Source organism: Scylla paramamosain, chromosome 28 (genome assembly GCF_035594125.1).
Source record: "Scylla paramamosain isolate STU-SP2022 chromosome 28, ASM3559412v1, whole genome shotgun sequence".
NCBI lineage: Eukaryota > Metazoa > Arthropoda > Malacostraca > Decapoda > Portunidae > Scylla > Scylla paramamosain.
In genome coordinates, this window is record NC_087178.1 from 8887117 (window position 1) to 8912330 (window position 25214).

A 25214-nucleotide genomic window follows, 5' to 3' on the forward strand; every position below is an offset into this window, starting at 1 on the left:
GTATTCAGGTTGACGTAACCACGAAGAAGACCTACATGTTTATCTTTCCCCTCGCTGACCAATCACCGCATCTGATTCATATCATTACCCGAATACCGCCGCGATTGGTTAACTGGCATTGTGACGGAGCGGCGTGATTGGTTGCCCGGGAATGTACGTCAGCGATGCCCCGCCCCTGGCCGCTGGGTACAGGGGTGGCGAGGGGGCGGCTTCGCAAACCACGCCACAATAGCCTGTGGTTACTCGCATCTCTCCTTCTGCCCTGCCGCTTGTGCTCTCGCTTTACCGTGTTTGTATCGTCGTGTGTAACCAGAGAACTGTTACCTGTGTGGGGGCGTCGCGTGCCTGCCGTCCGGGGAGGTCCAGGTGAAGGTGTGGATGTGTTACTGGTTTGGTACACGCGCAGTGGTTCAGATCGCTACGTGTTTGAGAGGAATGACCACTGGAGCTCCTCAGTGCTGGTTGTAAAGGAACATGTACTGGTGCTGAATGTGCTAGTGATGGAAGAACACCTTGCAGTTGATATCACGTGCTTGTAGAAACGAACATCTGCTTGTAACACTCGACGCTCCGTGCTTGTGGTTAAGAAACTCACTGCATCCTGCTCCTCTCCACTGATGTGACAAGGAACTGCTCAAGTGACGCTACATCCCCCTAAAAGCTGTGCCGAAGACACACTCCCAGGGAACTGTACTGTGTTATGTGTGCTTCTAGGGTGTCAAGGTAGCGCCCGCCTCTCGCCTCCACACGCTGCTTCTCACGCTCTGCTCTCCGCGACACCGCATCACTAACACCGCAATCCCTCGCCGGCTGCCTTGAGTAACGCGACACCGAGTTATTCGTGTAAAGGGAACTCCCCATTTGCAGACGAACAAAGGCGCTGCAGTTAAAGGGTCACGAGGATGGACCAGACAATGATGGGCGGGGGTGGTGTGACCTTCCCTGTGACCACCAGCGGGAGCATGATGGCACTGGGCTCCTCTCTGGCCACCCTCGCCCCCCTGGAACCTTCCAGAACCTCCCCATACCCAGGACTCCTCCCAGGGGCGGACTGGGGCTTCCTGGAGACAACGGACATCACCAGAGACTACGGCGGCCTCTTCTCCTCGTCGCTGGTGGAGTACGGCCTCCCGCCCATCCTTCCCCGCACGCCCACGCCACATGAAATACTCCATCCCACCCATGACCTGACGTACGCCGCTCACTATTCCACCCCTGCAGAGTACCCGGCGCCTCTTACCCCTGAAAGCGATCAACCCTCGGACGGCAGCGGCTCTCCTACGTCCTCCCCGCACTCCACCCTCCACACCCTGCCACACTTCGCCCCCGCCGCCCACTACACACCCACTTCGCAGCCCCACGCCGCGCACCTGCACCAGGGACACGCTACGACCTACAGCACCTTATCTCCCCCAACGGACGACCTCGCGACCCTCACCTCAGTCCTGCCCAGCTCCGTGCCCTGCCAGGAAAACCAGCAGACGCCCGCCCTCAGCCCGCTCCTGCCCATCGCCTCCAGTAACGTCGGGGAAATGGGCTTCGGGGGGCTTACAGGGGACGTCCTCACCTCCTTAGGCTCCCTGGTGTCTGAGCCCCGCAACGAAGTGCCCCAGGACGCTACTGAAGCCACAGGTAAGAAACGTGAAAGGCATCTTGCTCCACAGGTATGGCTGGTGATCTCCCCTCCTCCCCTTTCCGCGGGAAGGTGAGCCCCTCCAGTAGTCGCCTCCATAAACATATCAGCGAGGAAAAACAGCAGCTCTGTGTTTTCTCAGTCGCATTAAGAGACAACTCATGTTATTGTGTCGCCTTGGGTTACACCGGGAACTAATATTTTCCTTAGGGACGCCACAAAACCCGCATTGTTGAGAGGAAGCGAGGCAATTGTACTTGAAATGCTTTGAAAATGACGGACGTAAATGCAAATTGCCTCAACCAGCTGCTGAGGAATTTTTAAGCGTCACCCAACCCGGCGGGGTGAAAGCGAGCGCCCACATGGTTCACTTAACCCGTACCCATTGCCTCACCCGAGTTCCTCCTCCGCTAACGACCTCCATTAATACTCATTCCCGTTCGCTCTCGGGTTCTAATTAATATTTTTGAAAGGGCGACGCGACTCGAAGGAGGAGAGGAGGTGAGAGCGAGAGGGTTAAAAAGGGAGAAACATGAGAAGGGTCGAAATAATGATATAGTGTAGAAAGAGATGGAGAGGGAGAGGTAAATAATACGAGGGATGGGAGAAGGCAGCGACAGACAGTAGCCAAGGAGGGAGGGAGGTAAATACGGAGGAGAGGAAAGTTATGGGAGGAAAAGGAGGCAGCCAGCGGGGTAAAGGATTAGAGGAGGAGACATGCATAATTGGAAACAGAAGCAAGGAGGGAAAAATATAAAATACGAGAAATAACAGAATGAAGGGAGAGAAGTCAACATAACAAAGAGAAGAGAAAGAAATTAAGAAAAGAAAAGAAAAAAAATAGGATAGGGGAAGGAGGAGGAAGAGGAGGCATAGATAATTGGAGACAGAAGGAAAGAGTGAAGATGCGAAATATATGAAATAAGGAAATTTAGAAAGAACTGCAAAAAAAAAAAAAAAAAGGCGGAGGAGGAGGAATTAAGAAAAGAAGTGACAGAGGGAAGCGAAATAGAAATATGAAGGAAATGATGGAAACAAAGGATATGAAATGAGAAAATGGAGAGAGAGAGAGAGAGAGAGAGAGAGAGAGAGAGAGAGAGAGAGAGAGAGAGAGAGAGAGAGAGAGAGAGAGAGAGAGAGAGAAGAACGAAGAAAAGAAAGAAGACTAGACAGTGAGCAGCCGTGAGGGTGACGGGAGGAGATGCCGTAACGCGGAGGGAGGCGGCGGCAGTGACAAGGAGCAACACGTGACGGAGGGAAAAGGGGCGTGTGACCGGAGTGTGCCGCCACCACCCGCCCGTAACGCACACCGAAAGGCATCCGAGGGCGTCCCAGGATCCCGTCACGTCCTCTCTTGACCTTAGTGACGGGGCTGGTGACGGGGGCGGTGACGGGGGCAGTGACGGAGGCGGCTGTGGTGCAGAGTGGTGGGTAAAGTAAACACATAAGGCGAGACTTTAGCATCAAGGATATTGTTTAGCATATGAACACAATACCGCAATTACTACTACTACTACCACCACCATTGCCACCACCACCGCCCCGCAGCCGCCGCCGCCGCCGCCATGTCACAACCACCACCCAAAACCATCTAGTCATGCTATCTTTGTACGGAGAATAAGACCAAGTAAATATATGAAGACGACGTCACTGAGACACACACACACACACACACACACACACACACACACACACACACACACACACGCGGTTCAGTTCCTAGAATCTACACTAAATAATAACAATACACATAAGATCCAGAAGTAAATTGATATCCTAATTTTCCGGCTGCCAGTACACGCGCATTGCTTTCAAGACTCAACTAGTATCGCGTGACAAACAACACAAACAACACCAACACCGCTAACAACAGCAACACAACACTACACCGCGCATGACATCACCGAAATTCCACAAGTTAGGGAGCCTTTCATATCTCATTACTAATAACTGGCACTTGTGAGTCGGAACGTGATTTGGGGTAAAAATAATGACTCCCCGGTACTGAGATCCATTACGCACCTCCTCCTCTTCCTCATTTCTCTAATCCTCCTCGTCTTCCTCTTCCTTCTCTTCCTCAGTATTCTAATCTTCTCCATTTCCCTTTGTCATTAGCCTCTACGCCTCACTTTAGAACAATTAAACTCCCTACGATTTTCTATTCAATATTTCTATTCTGACCGCATTTTTTTTGGCCATCCTAGCAAAACTTATCTGACTTTATCTCTGCGTCTGGTCTGCCTTGTCTTTCTTTTTTCAGGCTGTCATTATGTTACTCAAGAGGGGAAGCCGTTACGAGTTAGAAAAACATCTTCAGTAATATGATCTTTATAGATAGACTCATTGTTAGGTAGTCCTATTGGCTGAGAGTGCGTGACGAGGCAATCAGGCGTTCAGTGTTCCCTTCATTTCTTTGCGTAAAAGTCTTGGCGAGGAAGAAGCCCCGTGCAAGACTTAACCGAACATGAACTAAAATACTCCTGGATTACTTATAGTAATGTCAAACGCCTCAAGATACAAGATACAATACATTAGGAAAGTTTGGGTCACCTTGAGAGTGGTTCATTCTCGGTGGCTGTGACGGGTGCTGCGGATGGCGCTGGCTAGAGTGTTACATCAAGGCCTCAATGGAAGCTCGGTTCATCATGCCCTGTCTAGAGGCGAGGCGTTATGGCTTGCTTCCCACGGCCCTCGTGTAACCCTGCAGCTCAGGGCAATCCAACCATTGCAAAAGTTAGGCGTTCTGAGACGTCTCCGCCAGTTTTTCTCACCCCCCCCAGCTGCTAACTCTGTACAAGGGCCTTATCCGTCCATGTATGGAGTATGCTTCACATGTCTGGGGGGGTTCCACTCATACTGCTCTTCTAGACAGGGTGGAATCAAAAGCTTTTCGTCTCATCAACTCCTCTCCTCTAACTGACTGTCTTCAGCCTCTCTCTCACCGCCGCAATGTTGCATATCTAGCTGTCTTCTACCGCTATTTTCATGCTAACTGCTCTTCTGATCCTGCTAACTGCATGCCTCCCCTCCTTCCGCGGCCTCGCTGCACAAGACTTTCTTCTTTCTCTCACCCCTATTCTGTCCACCTCTCTAACGCAAGAGTTAACCAGTATTCTCAATCATTCATCCCTTTCTCTGATAAACTCTGGAACTCCCTGCCTGCTTCTGTATTTCCACCTTCCTATGACTTGAATTCCTTCAAGAGGGAGGTTTCAAGACACTTATTCATCAATTTTTGACCACTGCTTTGACCCTTTTATGGGACTGGCATTTCAGTGGGCATATTTTTTATTGGATTTTTGTTGCCCTTGGCCAGTGTCCTTCCTACATAAAAAAAAAAAAAAAAGCGCCGGTCAAAGAAACAAGCATTCATTGCAAGACAATAATCTACATTTTCTTTATTTTTTTTTTTTTGTGGTTTGAGGTAAAGATATAGACTTCTAGTATGCCCTGCGGCTCAGGTCAATTCCACCGTTGTAACAGCCTGTCAAAGAAACAAGAAATCATAAGAGGACAATACTCCACATTTTCATTATTCTTTTCTCAGTGATTTAAGATAAAAATATAGACTGTAATATGAATAAACGAACATTAAAACACAACACTATCAGTCTTTTGAATGCTGTTTACCCTTTTCTTTAAGTGAGTTAGAATAAAGTAAAATTCAGTCAAGAAAATTCACCGCAGCGGCGCCTCCTGAACCGCAGAGGGAAGGCACACCGTGCCCGGCCGCGGCTCCCTTGAAGCGTCCAGGCAGTGAAGCAAACTGACGAGAGTACTGAAGTATGGGGACTATGAGGAATATAACTGTATCACATGCATTGCAAGTAGCACAAATAGCATAAGCTGCACAATAACGAGCGTCTGTACCAATCATGTATTTCAGGAGTAAAGGGAGGTGTTAGGTGTGAAGTGCAATACGCAGATCGCACGTCAAGGAGTCACTGGCACATTATACACAGATAACAGAGGCATATTTAGTGTTACCCTTTAATCCTCCATTACATCTAATTGCGGCGAAACCAGATATTTCTTTTGAAAATAACGATTTCTTTCTTTCTTTATTTATTTATTTATTCTTTCGTTTGTTTCTTCGTTTGTTTACTTATTTGTCTATTTTACGTGAACTCTGAAAAATACGGAAATTTAACGAGGCAATGACAAGAGAAAATGATCAAAGTTCAAACAAATAAGAAATTTTATTCTCAGCTTCAATAAGTCTTCATTCTCGAAATTAAAGCTGCTGCAATGGCCACCTTTTCTCCTTCCCAAAACACACACACACACACACACACACACACACACACACACACACACACACACACACACACACACACACATACACACACACACTTTACATGCAGCAAAAAATAAACAAATAGCGCTACTGTAAGACTTAGAAAAGGGAAAAGTAAGGGTTAGTGGACGAAAGGGAAGAAGTATCCATCCTCACATACCCTTTACTTACCTCTCCCTTCCCCTCCCTTCCCCTCCCTTTCCCCTTGGGCAGTACTCTTGTTCCCTCGAGCCTTTGTTATGATGTCTCGTGGAAATTATTCTCAGAGTGACAGATTTGCGGGGAAGGGAAGAACACACCTCCCCCCCTTCCCGTTTCTCTCCTACGCCTCACCACAACGAGGGGAAGACGCCCGCGGGGAGACGGCTTCTACAGTCCTTTTCCTCCCCTCAGAAGCCTCTACTTTAGATAGGAACGTGGCGGGCGAGGTAGACCAGGATGAAGGAACGACTGTATGTGTGAGTCAGAGGGAAGAATTACTACTACTACTACTACTACTACTACTACCATCTGCTGTGGTCAGGGTTGTTTGTGCCTGTGTTTGTGTCTGTGAATGGCGTACCCTCCTTCAGCATTGGCCTGGTAACTAATCACCTGCCAGCTGTTTCCCCCCCTGTGACCTTCTCCGCCCCCCCACTCTCTCTCTCTCTCTCTCTCTCTCTCTCCCTCTCTCCACACGCAAGATATACATTGCTAAGTTACTCCATACTCACTACACAACACAGCGCCCCAAGGTTACCGCTGATTCAAAATAACAAACAGTAACAAAGAAATATCAACGGCTCGTTACACCGACAAGTGGTTCCCAATCAGTTTTGAAAGCGCGAGAATAAATGAGCGAGAATTACATGCGCGACGGAGATAAAACAGTGGGTAAGAGAAAAAGAGAAGAAGAAGAAGGAGAAAGAGGAGGAGGACGAAGATGAAGAAAAAATAAAGTAGAGGGAAAGAGATAAAGAAAAGAAAAAGGCAAGTAAAAGGAAGATGAATAAAAGAAAAAAATAATGAACCATGTATGAAAGACAGTGGAAGAGGAGAAGAAAGGAGGAGGAAGAGGGCGAGGAGGAAATAAAGGAGATGAAAAGAAATAGAGGAAAGAAAAAAGAAAGTAAAAGGAAGAAGCAAAAATAATGAACGATGTACGAAAGACAGGAAGAGGAAGAGGAGGAGGAGGAGGAGGAGGAGGAGGAGGAGGAGGAGGAGGAGGAGGAGGAGGAGGAGGAGGACTAGGACTTGGAAAGCTAAGTGTGGGTCTGTGTTTGGTAAATATTGGTTTAGCATGAGGAATAAAAAGGTGAATGAATTGAGACGCAAACACTGAGACAAACTGACTGGTGTGTGTATGTGTGTGTGTGTGTGTGTGTGTGTGTGGTGGGGGACAGTCTTGTCAATGGCAAATTAGCTCAATGCCACGTCTGTTTGTTTGCGTGAGTCCAAACACGAAGTCAGTCACCGGTGTCATTATGAGTATCTGTGAGGAGAGAAACCCCGAACACTAATCGGGTGAGGCTTTCATTGCCACGGCGAAGAGGGTGTTGATTTGAGGCAGAGTTAAGTGGTGGTGGTGGTGGTGGTGGTAGCAGTAACTTTCACAAAACAACACAACACAACACTACACAACACACACACACACACACACACACACACACACACACACACACACACACACACACACACACACCAATACAACCACAAACACCACTACAAAGTCATCTACGTGCCACAACACACCACCACAACACACGGACACACTCACGACAAACAAACAAAAATCACCCCCAAAATTAACCTTACCAATGCAAAACGCAACCCCCCGAAAATAATAATAAATAAATACATAAATAAAAATATAGCTACCCCACCTAAAAAAAAAAAAGAAAATTAAAAAATATAGCCAACCCTCCCAAAAAAATACCACTCCACCAAAAAAATACAAAAAATATAGCCACCCCCAAAAAATTAAGGCCGCCCCACCAAAAAAAAAAAAAAAAAAATATGACCACCCCCATCAAAATACAAAAATATACCCCCACAAAAATGATATCCTCAAAAACATATATTTCCCCCCCCAAAAAAAAAAAAGTTCAATTAATATTTTTTTACATCAAAAGCCAAGACTCTTAGAAAAAAAAAAAAAAAAAAAAAAACGAGTCGTATTCACTGCATACAAATGGGGTCACGAAGGGATACAGCATCGTAGTAATGAAGATCAACACGTCAGGAGAACTAAGTGCGCTGTCGTACGGCGTGGAGAGACGTGAACTACAGGACAAACAACGTGTGTGTGTGTGTGTGTGTGTGTGTGTGTGCGTGTGTGTGTGTGTGTGTGTGTGTGTGTGATTCACCTACATTCGTTTGCTGGTCACCCAGCCAACCGTTCTCCTAAGGAAAGAGCTCAGAGCTCATAGTGACCGATCTTCGAGTAGGACTGAGACAGTGTGTGTGTGTGTGTGTGTGTGTGTGTGTGTGTGTGTGTGTGTGTGTGTGTGTGTGTGTGCTCTCGTGAGGAAAAGGCTAATGATTTGTATTTTTAATGGAGTTGGATAAAAATTTTCTCTCTCTCTCTCTCTCTCTCTCTCTCTCTCTCGCTCCTCTCTCTCTCTCTCTCTCTCTCTCTCTCTCTCTCTCTCTCTCTCTCTTTTTTTCTTATCCGTTCCATTTATTTCCTTCTAAAAACGTTCTATTTTCTCTCTCTCTCTCTCTCTCTCTCTCTCTCTCTCTCTCTCTCTCTCTCTCTCTCTCTCTCTCTCTCTCTCTCTCTCTCTCTATTTTTTTTTCTTATCCGTTCCATTTATTTCCTTCTAAAAACGTCCTATTTTCTCTCTCTCTCTCTATATATATATTTTTTTTTTTTTCTTATCCGTTCCATTTATTTCCTTCTAAAAACGTCCTATTTTCTCTCTCTCTCTCTCTCTCTCTCTCTCTCTCTCTCTCTCTCTCTCTCTCTCTCTCTCTCTCTCTCTCTCTCTTTCTCTCTCTATTTTTTTTTCTTATCCGTTCCATTTATTTCCTTCTAAAAACGTCCTATTTTCTCTCTCTCTCTCTCTCTCTCTCTCTCTCTCTCTCTCTCTCTCTCTCTCTCTCTCTCCGTCACATACGCCACATTTTGACGTCTTAAGTAAGACTGATTGGATTTTCATAGGAAGTTCATCTTGTTTATTTTGCATTTTTCTGACTTCATTTTCTTGCTCCTCTTTCCCTTTTACTGGTCGTGTGTGTTTTTAAGCTTTTATGCTCTCTCTCTCTCTCTCTCTCTCTCTCTCTCTCTCTCTCTCTCTCTCTCTCTCTCTCGCTCTCTCTCTCTCTCTCTCTCTCTCTCTCTCTCTATATATATATATATATATATATATATATATATATATGTACATATATATCTTAGACGTTGCTTAATTTTGTGTTCTTGGCAGGCACACTTTTGAAAATGGTCTCATTAGCATTCTCTCTCTCTCTCTCTCTCTCTCTCTCTCTCTCTCTCTCTCTCTCTCTCTCTCTCTCTCTCTCTCTCTCTCTCTCTCTCTCTCCATCTGGTTCTGATTACTCGCAAAACTTTCTTATCAACAGCCAATCAGAACAGGCACAAGTAAAACTATGAGAGTGCTGGTCCCTCAACCCCGCTCAGGAGATCTTGAGGTCTTCAGCCTTTGTACCCTCAACGCGCAGGCGCACTCTTTACTTTTATGGATTCAAGACGTCATCGAGAAGAATGTGCAATAAAGAGGCACTTCACTGCTTGAATGTTTCTGTTTCTTCTTGATTTCTTACGTGTGGCTCAATTTATAGTTTATCGTCTGCTGTTTTCTTTTTGATGTTTTCTTTTTAGTTTTCTTTTTGATGTTTTCTTTTTAGTTTTCTTTAATGTTTTCTTTTTTTGCATGTGTATTTTCGGAATGTGCAATAAAAAGCCACTTCACCACTTAAAAATCTTTATTTCTTCTTGAATTTTTAGGTGTATTTTAACGTGTGGTCTGCTGTTTCTTATGTTTTTTTTTTTTTTCATGTGTGTTTTAGGAAAGAATTTGCAACAGAGGCACTTTCATTTTTTTTTAATTTTTTGTTCGTGATTTCTTACATGTGGTTTAATTTGCAGTTTACTATCGATTTCTATGGTTTTCTATTTTTTCTTTATTTATTTTTAGAAAGAATATGTAAGAGAGAGAGAGAGAGAGAGAGAGAGAGAGAGAGAGAGAGAGAGAGAGAGAGAGAGAGAGAGAGAGAGAGAGAGAGAGAGAGAGAGATTTCAAAGCCCATGTGTATATTTTCTCTTCTCTCCTTTCTTATTTTCTGTATTAATGTATTCTGTACCACTGCATTCTTTTTTTTTTTTTAATCATGAAGTATTTGTAGTCATTATTATTATTATTATTTTCATCTGATGTCCTCCTTGTGATTCTTTTCCACTGTCCAGGTTTTCGACGTAACTTTACTACATTTTTTTTTTCTTCTCCCCAAGTGACTGAACTGTAACGGGTAGCTTCCTTAGCTCACCCTTGCACCTTGCCTCTCTCTCCTAATCCTCCGCCCTTCCTTACTTTTTTTTTCCCCCTACAACCATTCCTCTTTCTCATGTTTCTTGTTTTCTTCTCCATCCCATTCCTGCTTTATCCCTCTTCCCTTTAACCGCTTCCTTATTACGCTCCATCATCCCTCCCTTGTTTCATATTCCTTTCTTTTATCCTTGTCCTTTACGCATTTTCTCTTCATCTCTTTTTTTTTTACTCCCATTAGCCATGTATTTTTCATATTTCTCTCTCCTTTACGCTTCCTAATTCCCCTCATTCCCCTCCCTTCTACTTCCTTGTCCCTCCCTCACCCGCTTCACATCCTGCTTCTTTCCCTGTTTATACTTCCCTCTTTACATTTATATTTTCCTTATACAATCTCCCGTTTTTTTTTTTCTCTCTCTCTCTCTCTTCCATTCACGCATTCCTTCTTATCTTCATCTTACTTCCTTATTCTTTTCCTCCTTTATATTCTCCTTTTTCCCTTCCCGTTCTTATATTCCTTTCCTCTCCTTTACTCCTTTTGTATTCTTTTTTATCTTCATCCTACTTCCTTTTTTCTTTTCCTCCCCCTTATATCCTACTTTCCTCTCCCCGCTCATATCTCCCCTTACGTTCTTTTCTTTTATATCCATTTCACGCCACATCTCGACTGTGCAACACATCAGCAACACTTAATCAGGAACAGTGACATGGGAAACCAGGAGACGTTTCTTCATTTAGGTTTTCAGCGTCTTCCTCTTTTGTTTTTCCCTTCTCCCGGTCTTTCTTCGCCTCTTTTTCAGCCGGTAATTACTCTTCTCCCTCTGTGCCTTCCCGCGTCTCAGAGCTCTTGCATCCGTGTCGGAAAAAACACAGGTGGTTAGAAGAAACTTTTAACTATAATTTATCTTCTTGCGAAAAAAAAAAAAGATCTACTTCGAATATGGTTTGCAATGCAACACATGATGAATTGACTACCATGGATTCGAAACATGATGTAGTAATAGTATTAGTAGTATTAGTAGTATTAGTAATATCAGTATTAATAGTAGTAATAGTAGTAGTAGTAGTAATAGTAGCCGCATAGCAATGAATATACCAATAGATATAAGACCAAATGTTGGGAAAGAAAGGAAGAGATTGAGGTAGGAAGACACAGGAGAGGTAGGATGAAGGGAGGGAAGGACTGTTATGAGATCCTTCAGTCTTTATCTCTACCAGACAAACTACTTAGGTCCTACTACTGGGAGAGGAGCGTGTGACAGGTGCGTGACAGGTGCGAGGCAGGAGGAGGAGGAGGAGGGAGGAGGAGGAGAGGAGGAGGAGGAGAAAGAAGAAGAGGAGGAGGAGGAGGAAGATCTCGACTTTCTTAATTTCTTCCTCTTTCGTCCTCCTTTTCCTCCTCTTGTCGTGGCTAAAGGGGAGTCAACAACCCCAGGGGACAGCACTCATCCACAGGGGGGCGCCGTGGCCTTAATCCCGGGAAGTGAGGGGCGAGAGTGGGGGAGGGTGAGTTGAGAAAGTCAAAAGCCCTCGTGACCACAAAGAAGAAAATGCCTCCGGACTCAAGCGGGGCAGAAGAGCAGAAGAGCCGCATCGGGTGAGTCACGCAGTTGTTGGGGGGGCAAGTCAGATAGTCATAATTTGCATCCTTGGCGAATTCTATTATTACTACATTTTCTTTTGGGGTCCCTTTCTTCATCCGCCTTTCTGCGCGCCATATGAGACGCGGGCGAGACGAGACGAGACGAGGAGATCCTGGTGGCTCGCTAAATCAAGTCAAGTCAAGTCGGCAACATAGCGTGATTACCCATCTGCGTCGAAACCCAACCCCGAATGCTCTTTTGTTTTGCGTCCCCCACCTGAGCCTCCACCGCACTGACGTCACGCGACGTCACAGCTACGTCAGAGGGCCGGCGTTGAGCGCGACCCGGCCACCACCAACTGGTTTTTGTAGCCACTTTTTTTCCCAGTTTTTTTTTCTCCTCTCTCGTCGGTGGGAGTGACATAGCAGTGTCATTACGAGGATATAGTAAATGCTAGAGTGGAGGGAAGGGGGATGGGGCCTTTACGAAACACGATGAAGACGATGACGACGACGACGATGATGATGATGGTGATGGGTGATGGTGGTGGTGGTAGTGGTAATGTTCGTGATGTTATACTCAAGATGATGATAAAAATAGTCATGGGTGCTGATGCTGCTGCCGGCAAACAATGGTAGTGATAGTGATAGCAGTAGTGGTAGGAGGAGGAGCAGGAGCAGGAGGAGGGAGGGAAAGGGAGAAAAGAGGAGGGGATAGAGAGCTGAGGAGGAGGATTTGTGAAAGTGGGAATAGATGAAGATGCGGGAGTTAGAGATAAGAAAAGAGTGATGATGAGGGTTGAGTTGTAAAAGAGAGAGAGAGAGAGAGAGAGAGCAGAGAGAGAGGAGAGATGAGAGAGAGAGAGAGAGAGAGAGGAGAGAGAGAGATGAGAGAGAGAGAGAGAGAGAGAGAAGGATGTCCCGTACTTAATATATCCAAGGCGACAGCGACGGAGATGAAACTTTATTTTTTACAACTCAAAAGACGAGGAAGCAAAAATAGAGTTGAAAGGCGAAGGCAGCGACGTTCCGGGAAGACAGACAGACAGAGAGAGAGAGAGAGAGGAGAGAGAGAGAGAGAGAGAGAGAGAGAGAGAGAGAGAGAGAGAGAAACATGACCCTCGAGCCTTGACTACCATAAGTAAGACGCTCCTTCATGGTCAATTTCTCCGAGCAGACCAATTGCGGTGATTTGCTGCTATTATCTTCGGTAAAAAAAAAAAGGGACCACATGAAAGAAGGAAGGAATGAAAAGACGGGAGGAAAAAAAAATATGAAAAATACTCCACATGTTCCACTTCCAAGTATATATTGTAAGTGACAGCCTTCTGGTATTTATGAGTGAGAGAGAGAGAGAGAGATGAGAGAGAGAGAGAGAGAGAGAGAGAGAGAGAGAGAGAGAGAGAGAGAGAGAGAGAGAGAGAGAGAGAGTCCGTAGTTACGTAATTGTGAAGGAAAATTGTTTTTCGATTCGGATCTATTTTGGTGGTAGTGGTGGTGGTGGTGGTGTTGGTATCTTCCGTTTTTTGTTCTGGAATACTAAAAAAAACCCGACTTTTGTAAAGGCATGAAGGGAAGGTTACAGGTGTCAACATTAGGATGCTTCACACACACACACACACACACACACACACACACACACACACACACACACACACAACACACACACACACACACACACACACACACACAAATAAACTCAAAGTCATGTCTGTGTTAGGAAATAAAGCACGAAACAAGACCGTAAACAAAGAAGCAAAGTAACGTAAGAGTAAATAAATATGCATTCTCGCGCCACCAGCGGAGCCCACCAACAGCTTAATATATTCATGCAGCCCAACACGTATCTTTGTCCCGACACAGCCGCCCGACGCCCTTTAGAAATCCAGACCAGATCCTTGAGGCGCGCCACAATCTGCGCCTCTTCATCACACGACGCGCCAATTACACACAATTATCAAGATCATGACGCAGGGGATCGGTGACTGCGGTGGGTCGTGGCGGCTTCTGCTCCGCCCTAAAAAACAGTACTTGCGGAAGATGTGCGAGATTGCGTGAACAACTCGAGATACTTAAGTGCCCCTCTTCAGCCCATGCCCGTGTTTATACTGCCGTCTTTTCTTATGGAGCTTAAAGACGCGAAAACTGCAGCGAGAGAGACGGATGGTTACTGAAGCGGCGAGGGTGCGACTCATGATCTTTAGGCACCAGGAGCGTTTCAAATCAATCACTAACGCTCACTGATTACATATATCACCGGGAATTGTTATGAAATATAGTAAAATCCTTTTTATCGATTTTTGTGTATGTGTCGTATTTCGATAATGTGATTATTATTGTGGTGGAGGCGAGGAGAGCAGGAAGTGGATTTCATGGCTTATGAGTGGAGAGCTGAGCGCTGCTTCATCAGAGCATTGAGATGAAGGAAAAAAATCTCGGTGTCTAAATATGAGAGCACATGTGAGAGAGACAAGACATTCGGATTTTTTTCCCCTGCGTGACGAGAACCCGACGACAAATTATCCAACAGGTGCCTCTGTCCGCATACCCGTACGAGCCGCGCCCTTAACACCAGCTGCCACTTCCTTATCTGGCAGTCTGACACTGATACGGGGCCTCATCCGCCCTAGGGGGAAGATAGCAGCCATCTTTTCCCTGCCATCCCACTCACTACTACCCACCCGACACCCGCCCACCACGAGCTTGTGTGGCCGACTGTAAATCCTAAGAGTGACGCGAAGTAAGACAAGACAAGACCTCGCGTCCCCCGCCATCCGACCTCCCTCGCCTGTCTGCCTGCCTCTCTCCGTCTGTCCCTCCGTCCCCTACTGACTCACTCCGTCTATGTGGAGTGTCAGGTGATGGCTTAATGTTCCCGGGGCGGGTGAGAGATGCCTGGCGAGGATAAGACATCACTTGGACGGGAAATGGATGCGATTGGGGGCGTCACTGTTTTGTTTGCGGATTACCCACGACCTTCTGTCAACCTCGTACCCATTAGCTGCTACTCCTCCTCTTCCTTCTCCCTCCCCTCTTCCTTCTGTCTCCTATTCTTAAAGTCTTTCGTGTCTCCCCCTCTTGCTCTTTGTCGTATATACTCCCATAATTTTGATATCTAAGCAACATTCTCTCTCTCTCTCTCCTCTCTCTCTCTCTCTCTCTCTCTCTCTCATCTCTCTCTCTCTCTCTCTCTCTCTCTGGTGCATCCTTTTCTTTTGTCTCCCCCGCTCCATTCCTCAGCCAGCCACCCCCTCCCCTCTCTCTTCCCTTCAGTGCCAACACAACCCCTACCCGGACGCGGCACTCGACATCCGGGTGAGGGTGCCATGGGTGCTTGTAGCGGCTGGCACCCCATTGTTCTTTGCCCCCCCCCCACACACACACACATGCACAGCTGGGTATGCATGGGGAGAAAAAATCAGGGTGTGGTTGAATATTTGTGGCCTGGGATGAGGAAGTGAGTGTTTTGTAATGCATTAGATGACTATGAATAAGAAGGGAGATGGTAACAATGGTGGTAGTAGTAGTAGTAGTAGTAGTAGTAGTAGTAGTAGTAGTAGTAGTAGTAGAAGTAATAGTAGCAGCAGCATCAGCATCAGCACTACCAGCGCCCGTAGCGACAGCAGTAGCAGCAATAGTAGTAGGATTAGTAATAATAATAATAATAATAAGTAACAATGTACTCAGATGTATTCTATATCATTTTCTTGCCTGCTTGTTAGTTTCTCTTTATTATGGTGCTGGCGAAAAGTTAGTGCGCGGCGTACTGCAGTGTGGCATACTGTGGTGTGGCTGTGAGTTACGATATGATGTGGCAAACTGGTTCTCGCCGCCGGGGTGATACAAAAACTGGGATGTGGCGTGGCGTGGCGTGGCGTGGTTTGATGCAATGTAGTGATGTTTGTAATACGGCAGTGATGCAGCAACGGTTAGTGTGGCAGGGAATTGTGGCTTGTAGCGCCCTCTTTTGTGCGCTGTTGAGAAATGCGCAGTGATCCCAGTGGCCTGCCTGTCTGCCTGCGCTGTCTTCGCCACGCGAGGAAACGAGGCTGTCCGGCAGTAATGAGATGCTACCCCCGCCTCCCTCCATCCTCTCCATCCCTTCCTCCATTCCTCCACCTTATATCAGCCGCACTCATCACCCTCCTCACACACACACACACACACACACACACACACACACACACACACACACACACACACACACACACACACAAACACTGACTGATCGCAAGCAACATCCATTAAATATGATATCACTGAAAGATGAAAAAAAGAGGAAGTGTTGCTCTAGAGTGACGAGACAAACTAAGAATGTATCACAGAAAAATTCTCCTACACAAGAATAGGTCACCAGCTCCCTTCTTTTCCCCCTTCAGAGGAGACATTGAAGGGTGACCTGCTGGGGAAGCCGCGAAAGGAGCGCACGGCCTTCACCAAACACCAGATCAGGGAGTTGGAGGCAGAGTTCCAGCACTCTAACTACCTCACTCGTCTCCGCCGCTTACGAGATTGCCGTCTCGCTTGACCTCACCGAGAGACAGGTAAGGGGCAGACTTGTTATAGTAGTAGTAGTAGTAGTAGTAGTAGTAGTAGTTTTTATGTAAGAGAGGCACTGGCCAAGGACAACAAAAAAGAGTGGAAAAAAGGCCCATTGAGAGTGCCATTTCCTGATGAAAGGTCAAAAAGTATCATGCAAAATTTGAGGATAAGTGTCTTAAGCAGTTTGTAGCAGTACTAGTAGTAGTAGTAGTAGTAGTAGTAATAGTAGTAGTAGTAGTAGTAGTAGTAGTAGTAGTAGTAGTAGTAGTAGTAGTAGTAGTAGTAGTAAGTAGTAGTAGTAGTAGTAGATGAATATTTTTTAATCTACATTTTATTCCTTCGAGAAAGGTGCGATTAAGGAAAACAACAGAAGCCTGAGTGAGGCAGACAACGTTCCTGTTTACAAAGCTGAACTAATGACGGTCTCTCACGCACGGCAGGTAAAGGTGTGGTTCCAGAACAGACGCATGAAGTGGAAACGGACTAAGAGCGGCCAGCTTGCTATGAAGCGGCAGCAACAGCAACAACTTGAGCAGCAGCAGCAACTTGAGCAACAGCGACTGGAACTGGAACAGCAGCAACAGCAGCACCAGCAGCAGTATGAGAGTAAACAAGCACAGCAGCAGCAGGTGGAGAGTGACGCCAAACCAGAATACCAGCAAGCACCGCCACAGCAGCAGCAGCAGCAGCAGCAGCAGCAGCAGCAGCAAAGCACGAGCCGCGACTCCTGCAGTAGAACTAAGACCACCTGCACCTCAGCAACACACGTGGACAACACCAACAAGACAAACCTCGAGGAAGGCGTTCCCCATGATCCGGTACTCCCACACCACGGGGTTATGAACGCCTCCCCGCCTCCCCAGGTCCTCCCCGCTTCTGAGCTAGGACAAGGCACCCTCGAGGAGTCTTACCAGGGCCTCCACCACGCTCTCACTCCCTCAGCGCCTCCCAACATGGCAGTGACCTCCCTCCCCGGGACCCTGGAGGACGCCGGCTCCTACTCAGGCCTTCAGGATGACTTACGGGAATCGAACTCGTATCTAGCGGATGGGGAGTGATGCCCAACGAGTCGCGAGGCTGATTCCATAGCTATCCTGCAATTCTCTGATGCGTGTATGTGCGTGCGCGCGTGTGTGCATGGGTGAGCGTTTGTACCACTTAACTATATTTATTTATACCTTATCTACTACACTCTTTTTTCACTTTTCTATTGGTAATTGTATTCTGTACATGATTCTCAAGTAGCCTGACAAGAGGCGCTGAGCCCCGCGTCTCCTCACCTCTCCTGACACTTCTGGTGCGGCGCAGAGAATTATTGCACGAGAATCATCATAGACACCATAATCTTTCAAACTGAGCGTGTTTGTTAGCTCGCCACAACCCATCGCAAGTGTCAGCAGGGAAGGAGAAGCGGGAGGAAGCCCTGAAAGTACTTAATAATAATAGTAATTCTAGTAACAATAACACAACGCGTCCAGCTTGAGCAAAAGACGCCGCGCAACACCCGTGTCCAGCAACTAATACTGACGAGCTTGCCGGGACGCCTTACCTTGGTGACACTAATATACGGAGCAGGTGTTTCTATTTATCATCTCTAGCATCCAATCCAAAGGTAAATTAAGGTCAATGTTTAACTGTATGCCAGGTTCATTCTCAATTATGGATTCCAAGACTATAGATGATTTGACTGTATGCTGTAGATTTTTTTTTTTTTTTTTGGCTGAATAATAGCTTAATATTTTTCTTCTGCAATAAACTTGAGTGTGTTATGTAGTAGTATGCTGAATGCCCTTTTATAAATAAGAGTTCGGTTTATTCTACAGTAATACTTTCATCGGTGAGGTAAGCTGTTTTTGTGTTTGCCAAATAAGAGACGCTTCCAGCACAGAAATAATATCATGAAACGGGGAACTGGGTAATAAATATTTTCACACCAGAAATTTCTCACTCCTGAGGAAGGGGAGGCAGAAGGAGGTGTAATGTATCGCTTTTCCCTTTCCTCCTCCCTCTTCTCCCCTTTCCTCTTCCCTTCCTCCTTCCCCGGCAGACACGACCCCTGGGAACTCCTGTGGGTATTATGACGGTGTTGACAAACAATCACAGGGGGAAGCCGCACCTGACCCACCTCCCCCCTGACCCGTAGCAGCCCTTCCTGGTAGTGTTGTGACAGGTGTGGCGGCGTGGGGAGGCGGCCTGGCGGGCACGGCGGGAGGGGAGAAGGTAGCTTTGAGAGACATGGTATACTGCGCAGAGTTGAATATTGTAAAACTGAGAAAGATGTGAGAGGGAAAGTGATGGTGGTGGTGGTGGTGGTGGGGTGGTGGTGGTGGTGGTGGTCAGTGAAGGGTGATTGACGGTAGGGGGTTTGGGGAAGGAGGGAGGGTTGGGACGTGGCGGGGGTTGGGGTGGGCCACTTTTGACTTTTCAACCCAACAAGGATACAGCGAGTGTCGCCTTACCGGAAGCTGTTTTGTGTTCCCCGCCTTCTCCTGTCACCACCTACACCCCGCACCCTCCCCCACCCCTCACTTCCTCTCTCCTCGTCCTCACCTCCTTCCCCGGACACAGATATGTCCTTGCGGTGTTCTATTTCTTCTCAATCTGCCCGCACTGCCATTCATCTCCGTATTTCCCACTGTGACGGGGAGACGACACACTCCTTACTTGTTTACGAAATGCAACTCCCTTTCGAGGAACGTTCCCACCCTCCGTATGCCTTATCGCCTCTTCCTTCTTCTCGTCCTCCTCCTCCTCCTCCTCCTCCTCTTCTCCCCACACAGCAATAAAACATACCCCCCCACCCCTCCCCTTACACACTTAACAACCCTCTAGGCCTTCCTATAGTTACAAGACAGCAGATCAAGTCGAGGATTGCAGAGGACGGCTTTAATTCCACAGTGAGAAGAGGGAGGACATGAATCTGGGAGGAGGTATCATTAGTCACCTCACGGCCTCCCTTTCCTCTCCCTCGCGGACATGGGGACAACGAGGACACGGTGACAACTGGGACACAAGGACATGGAAATTTGGCGAAGGGAAAGTTTGCGGTTAGTTAGCTGACAGTTGTAAAGGGTGAGGGTGAGATGGGCGGGGGGGAGGGGCGGGAGGGGGCTGAAGTCACTCCTCGCCCGCTATGTTGTGATAAGAATAATTAATCTTGGTGATTTGTGGAGGCGCTGTCGTGGCTCCGTCCCACTACCGGATCTGGGAGTGTGAGTCTCTGCCGCGCCAGTTCTCTTTGTGGCTCCACGGATCCTCAACACTGATAAAAACTGATTTCCTCTTTGTAGCTCCTCTGCTCCTCAACACTGCTAAAATTTATTTCCTCTTTGTGGCTCCAGTGCTCCTCAGCACTGCTAAAAATTTACTTCCTCTTTGTGGTTCCTCTGCTCCTCAACACTGCTAAAATTTACTTCCTCTTTGTGGGTCCACGGCTCCTTAATACTGCTAAAAATTTACTTTCTCCTGAAAAAAAAAGCGTGATTTTATGTACTCTGATCATGTAGACATTTCTACTTTCTTACTGTACTTACATTATCATTATTATTATTATTATTATTATTATTATTATTATTATTATTATTATTATTATTGTTTTTGTTGTTGTTGTTATATATTGGGGAGATTGGATAATGGAGAAATATGGACTTTAAAGAAATAACCCACTCATAATACTGCTTCCCCACCAAAAACGTAGATCTGACAAAATTATCGATTTAGCTCTTAATTGTTGTTGTTGTTGTTGTTGTTGTTGTTGTTGTTGTTGTTGTTGTTGTTGTTGTTGCTGCTGCTGTTGTTGTTGCTTTTGTTGTTGATGATGTTGTCGTCGTTAACAGGGACGTCATTTTCTTCGCTGCCTCCATTATTACACTTACTACCACAACGTATGCAGTCCAACACATTCATAATCTCACCACCTACCCTCCATCCGTGCCTCCTTCATCCTTACACTGTGATACACCAACCCTAGGGAGATAGAGAGACAGACAAACAGACAGGCAGACAGACACACTGATAGACAGAAAGACAGACAGATAAATGCTCACCAAAACACCCACCAACCTAACAATTCCTAACACCTCCCTACACCCCCCTTCACTAACCCCACCCACTGCTGACTCAAGCACCCCCACACAGCACTCCCTAACACTTGACACCCCCAGACTACACTTCCTAGCACTTCCATCCACCCCACACACCTCCTAACACTTCCTAATACCTCCAGAGAACACTCCCTAGCACTTCCCTCCACACATACACTTCCCAGCACCTCCCACCACCCCCCCTCACTTCCTAACACTTCCCTCCATCCCCACACCACCTCCATCTCCTGCTGACCCAAACACAATCCCCACCCACTTAGGTTTTTTTCGTCCACTCTCAGCTTCCACCCACCTGCACTCTTCCCTCTCCCCTCTCCCAACCCTCTCCCCTCTCACTCACACCTGTTAGAGTCGTCAAGCGAAGAGCATCAGTTAAAGTCCATTACTGTAATGATGGTGAGACTAATAGTGAGGCTTCTCCGCCCCTTCCTCTCCCCTCTTCAAGGCCTCTCTCTCTCTCTCTCTCTCTCTCTCTCTCTCTCTCTCTCTCTCTCTCTCTCTCTCTCTCTCTCTCTCTCCCCACACTTGTCTCTTTTCACCTACTTCTGCTTCCTCTCCTTCGTCTGTCTCTTCGTTTGTCTGACCACCAGGGTTCCTAAATGCCCCCTCCCATGTCTCTCTCTCTCTCTCTCTCTCTCTCTCTCTCTCTCTCTCTCTCTCTCTCTCTCTCTATCTCTCTCTCTCTCTCTCTGAGGCTGAAGTTGAATACACGGGCCGACAGACATACGCAGTTAGGAGAGATAATCTTAATATACTTAGAAGATAAGCAGAATTTTTTAAGAACCAAGAAAACAAGTTAAATAAAAATTCTAATACACATATAGGACGAAAATGAGAGAGAGAGAGAGAGAGAGAGAGAGAGAGAGAGAGAGAGAGAGAGAGAGAGAGAGAGAGAGAGAGACCTACAAATATTTCCTTCTCTTTAAAGAAAATGGTTGAGAAAATTGTATAGAAAAATAAAATCATTAGTAAAATAATCCGGTGTCTATAAATGTAAACGTAATGCATCAATAAATACACAAACTATAAATAACACCGCAGTTATTCAACAACAACAACAACAACAACAACAACAACAACAACAACAAACAACAACAATCACATTTAACACCACAAACAAAGTACTAACACAACGTATACCACTGCCACAACCATCCAATACTACCACCGCAATCATCACCACCACCACCTCATCATCATTCCCATCACCATTACCACAACCACAACACTCACAGCCAACACCACTGCGTCAACCCGCTAATGTTACACCCTCCTTCACACACACACACACACACACACACACACACACACACACACACACACACACACACACACACACATACCAATACTATTTTAATATTCACTTAAATCCAGACCATCCGGACACAGAAAACGGAAACTGATAAAGAAAATGGAAACAAAGCATCACAAGGCTTATATTCCTAGAGTCTTCGCGGATACGAAGGGGAGAAAAAAAGAAAAAAAAGGAATTTGGCGCGCGGTTGACGGAGCGGATTACACGAAATTTAAATAACGCGGGAGCCATTAAGGGCTGGTGGTGGCGAAACAGAAACAAGACACCACCAGCAAACAACGTCAAACAACAAACACCAGCGACACATAGTGTACAAAAGGAGGAGGAGGAGGAGGAGAGGAGGGAGAAGGAGGAGAACGAGAAGAAGAAGAAGAAGAAGAAGAAGAAGAAGAAGAAGAAGAAGAAGAAGAAGAAGAAGAAGAAGAAGAGGAGGAGGAGGAGGAGGAGGAGGAGGAGGAGGAGGAGGAGGAGAAGGAGGAGGAGGAGCAGGAGGAGGAAGAGGAGGTGACAATGAAGACGAGGACGAAGAGAGGGAGGGTAATGATGTCAAAGAATGAAAGAAAGAAAAGGAAAAACACACGAAAAGAAATCCGACTGGAATACAACAACAACAACAACAACAACAACAACAACAACAACAACAACAACAACAACAACAACACATCCACTACCGCCACCATCGCCACCACCACCACCACCACCACCAATAACAACAACAACAACGACAACAACAACAATTGAAATAAATATTCCTAACATCCACAAAAAAAAGTAAAATAATAAAAAAAAAAAAACATACCATTGAACAAACAAGACGTTACCTATAAACCACGACGGTCTAGTAAAAAAACAAAAGGAAAAGAAAAAATAAAAACTATATGGAATGTGTAAACAAAAGCACGCAAACAAGTCTAAACTGTTCATAATGTGTGAAGGAAGAGCGCGCCGTACTTCCTTCGCGATCCCGTTGCAAACACGGCAGGACAACATCGTCACCTAAACAGACACAGAATGTAAATCACTCAGTGCAAACCTCCGTGTGTGTGTGTGTGTGTGTGTGTGTGTGTGTGTGTGTGTGTGTGTGTGTGTGTGTGTGTGTGTGTGTGTGTAAGGGAGTCTCTTGTTCTTCTGTATAAGTTTTTTTTTTTATTTTAATTTTTATTTTAACTTTTTATTTAATTTAATTCAATTCTCTCTATCTTCTACTACTACTACTACTACTACTACTACTACTACTATTACTACAGTATCATTATCATTATCTCTCTAGGTAATGATGTTAATAGCGTTCGTGATAATAGCGATAATGATGATGATGATGATGATAATAATAATAATAATAATAATAATAATAATAATAATAATAATAATAATAATAATAATAATGATAATAATAATAATAATAATAATAATAATAATAATAATAATAATAATAATAATAATAATAATAATAATAATAATATTATTATTATTATTATTATTATTATTATTATTATTATTATTATTATTATTATTATTATTATCATTGTTATTATTGTTATTATTATTATTATCATTATCATTATCATTATTATTATCATCATTATCACTATTATCATGAACGCTATAAATCATTCAAGAAGGGACACCAGAGAAGTGGAAACAAGCTTACTAATGAAGCAGACGAAGAAAAATTAAGATAGGTAGGCAGTACACTGAGGCGACAAAACAGATAACACTTGAAAATCTCCCTTGAAAGCAAAGGCAAACATTGTGATAACCGATAGAATAATAACACCACGAAATATTGTAGAGGAAAAGGAGGAAAACAATTACTCTGCCCGGTGCCTCAAGACTCTTTACAAAACGATAAGACTTAAGCCTCAGATATACGAAGGCGCAATACACTTGTGTCAACTTGTTCCCTTTCTCGAGGGCGTTTCAATCCTCGCATCTCTGTAAGCCTCTGACGTGATCCTTCTTTACGAGTGTAGCACGAGAAAGAGAGCGAGGAGGAGGAGGAGGAGGAGGAGGAGGAGGAGGAGGAGGAGGAAAAGCAGAAAAAGAAGAAGAAGAAGAAGAAGAAGAAGAAGAAGAAGAAGAAGAAGAAGAAGAAGAAGAAGAAGAAGAAGAAAATAAAAAAAATGAAAAAAACAAAGAAAAGGGCGAGAAAAAAAAAAGAAAAGAGGACGAGGAGGAACAAAGCGATAAAGAGATGAAGGATTTATTAGAGACAGAAGATGTATACGTCTGGTTCACAAGATTCGGAAGAAAAGTGAGGTGGTTATGGTATGAATTATGGGTGTTAGGAGATGCTCTAATCTGTGGTGCGGGGGACACGAGGAGAAGGTAACACTGCATTAGGGGAAGTGGCATGAGCTGTAATATACGAGAGAATAGGGAAGTTCATTAACTTCGGAGTGTCCTGAGGGAATAAAGGAGTGAGGTGTGTGGAATGTAGAGTATGCGTGGCGCTTGTGTGTAAATAGAAGTCACAGAGGAATGAGCAAGGGACAGAAACAACTGGGGTAGATTTGTGCATGGCACCAACTGCTGACTCTTAGGGGGCGGGCGAGACAAGTGGTGTTTATGAGATATGGAAATGGAAGGAAAAGAGAGGGTTAATTATACTTACTAACATAACAAAGATACACGAATGCTAAAAGGAGAATAAACTACGTGCATAAAAATCATTCTCATTTTCCATCATAAACGAATGAAAAATTAACCCGAATAATATTTTTACCTGTCTTTTTCTTATACATCCTATTTCTACTTTTGTATTTTATTCTTCTTGACATGATGTTTCTTCCCTTCAAGGCTTTTCTTGAGTTTTCTTTGGGAAAAACAATGGTTTACATACTACTACTACTACTACTACTACTACTACTACTACTACTATTATTAATAATATTACCATACTATTTCTATCCTTCTCTCTGTAACTTCATCTCAAGTTTCCTTTCTGACCGTTCTATTGCTGCTGTGGCAGACGATCACTGTTCTCCTAAATCTATTAACAGTGGTGTTCCTCAGGGTTCTGTCACCCACTTTCTTCTTATTATTCATCAATGACCTTCTAAACCAAACTTCTTGTCCTATCCACTCCTACGCTGATGATACGTCTTTTCATAGACGTCCAGCACTTCAGGAAGTAAACATTTCACTTAGGAAAGCCACAGAACGCCTGACTTCTGATCTTTCTAAAAATTTCTGATTGGGGCAGAGCAAACTTGATATTGTTCAATGCCTCAAAAACTCAATTCTTCCATCTATCAA

The 25214-nt window shown here is 45.2% G+C and overlaps 1 protein-coding gene across 1 annotated transcript; it reads left to right on the plus strand.

Moving 5' to 3' along the window:
* Positions 1–225: 225 nt before the first annotated feature.
* On the plus strand, positions 226–18307 carry LOC135114890 (homeobox protein MOX-2-like). Its single transcript, XM_064031109.1, has 3 exons — positions 226–1632; positions 16376–16540; positions 16979–18307. The coding sequence occupies exons 1-2, from the start codon at positions 903–905 to the stop codon at positions 16522–16524; spliced, it is 879 nt and encodes a 292-aa protein (XP_063887179.1). The 5' UTR covers positions 226–902; the 3' UTR covers positions 16525–16540; positions 16979–18307.
* Positions 18308–25214: the final 6907 nt, after the last annotated feature.

What these genes read in the sequence shown, in the direction of transcription:
- LOC135114890 (XM_064031109.1), top strand. Translation starts at nt 903, where the DNA reads ATGGACCAGACAATGATGGGCGGGGGTGGTGTGACCTTCCCTGTGACC. An exon ending in GGACGCTACTGAAGCCACAG is followed by an intron (nt 1,633 to 16,375) that starts GTAAGAAACGTG and finishes TTCCCCCTTCAG; the next exon opens with AGGAGACATTGAAGGGTGAC.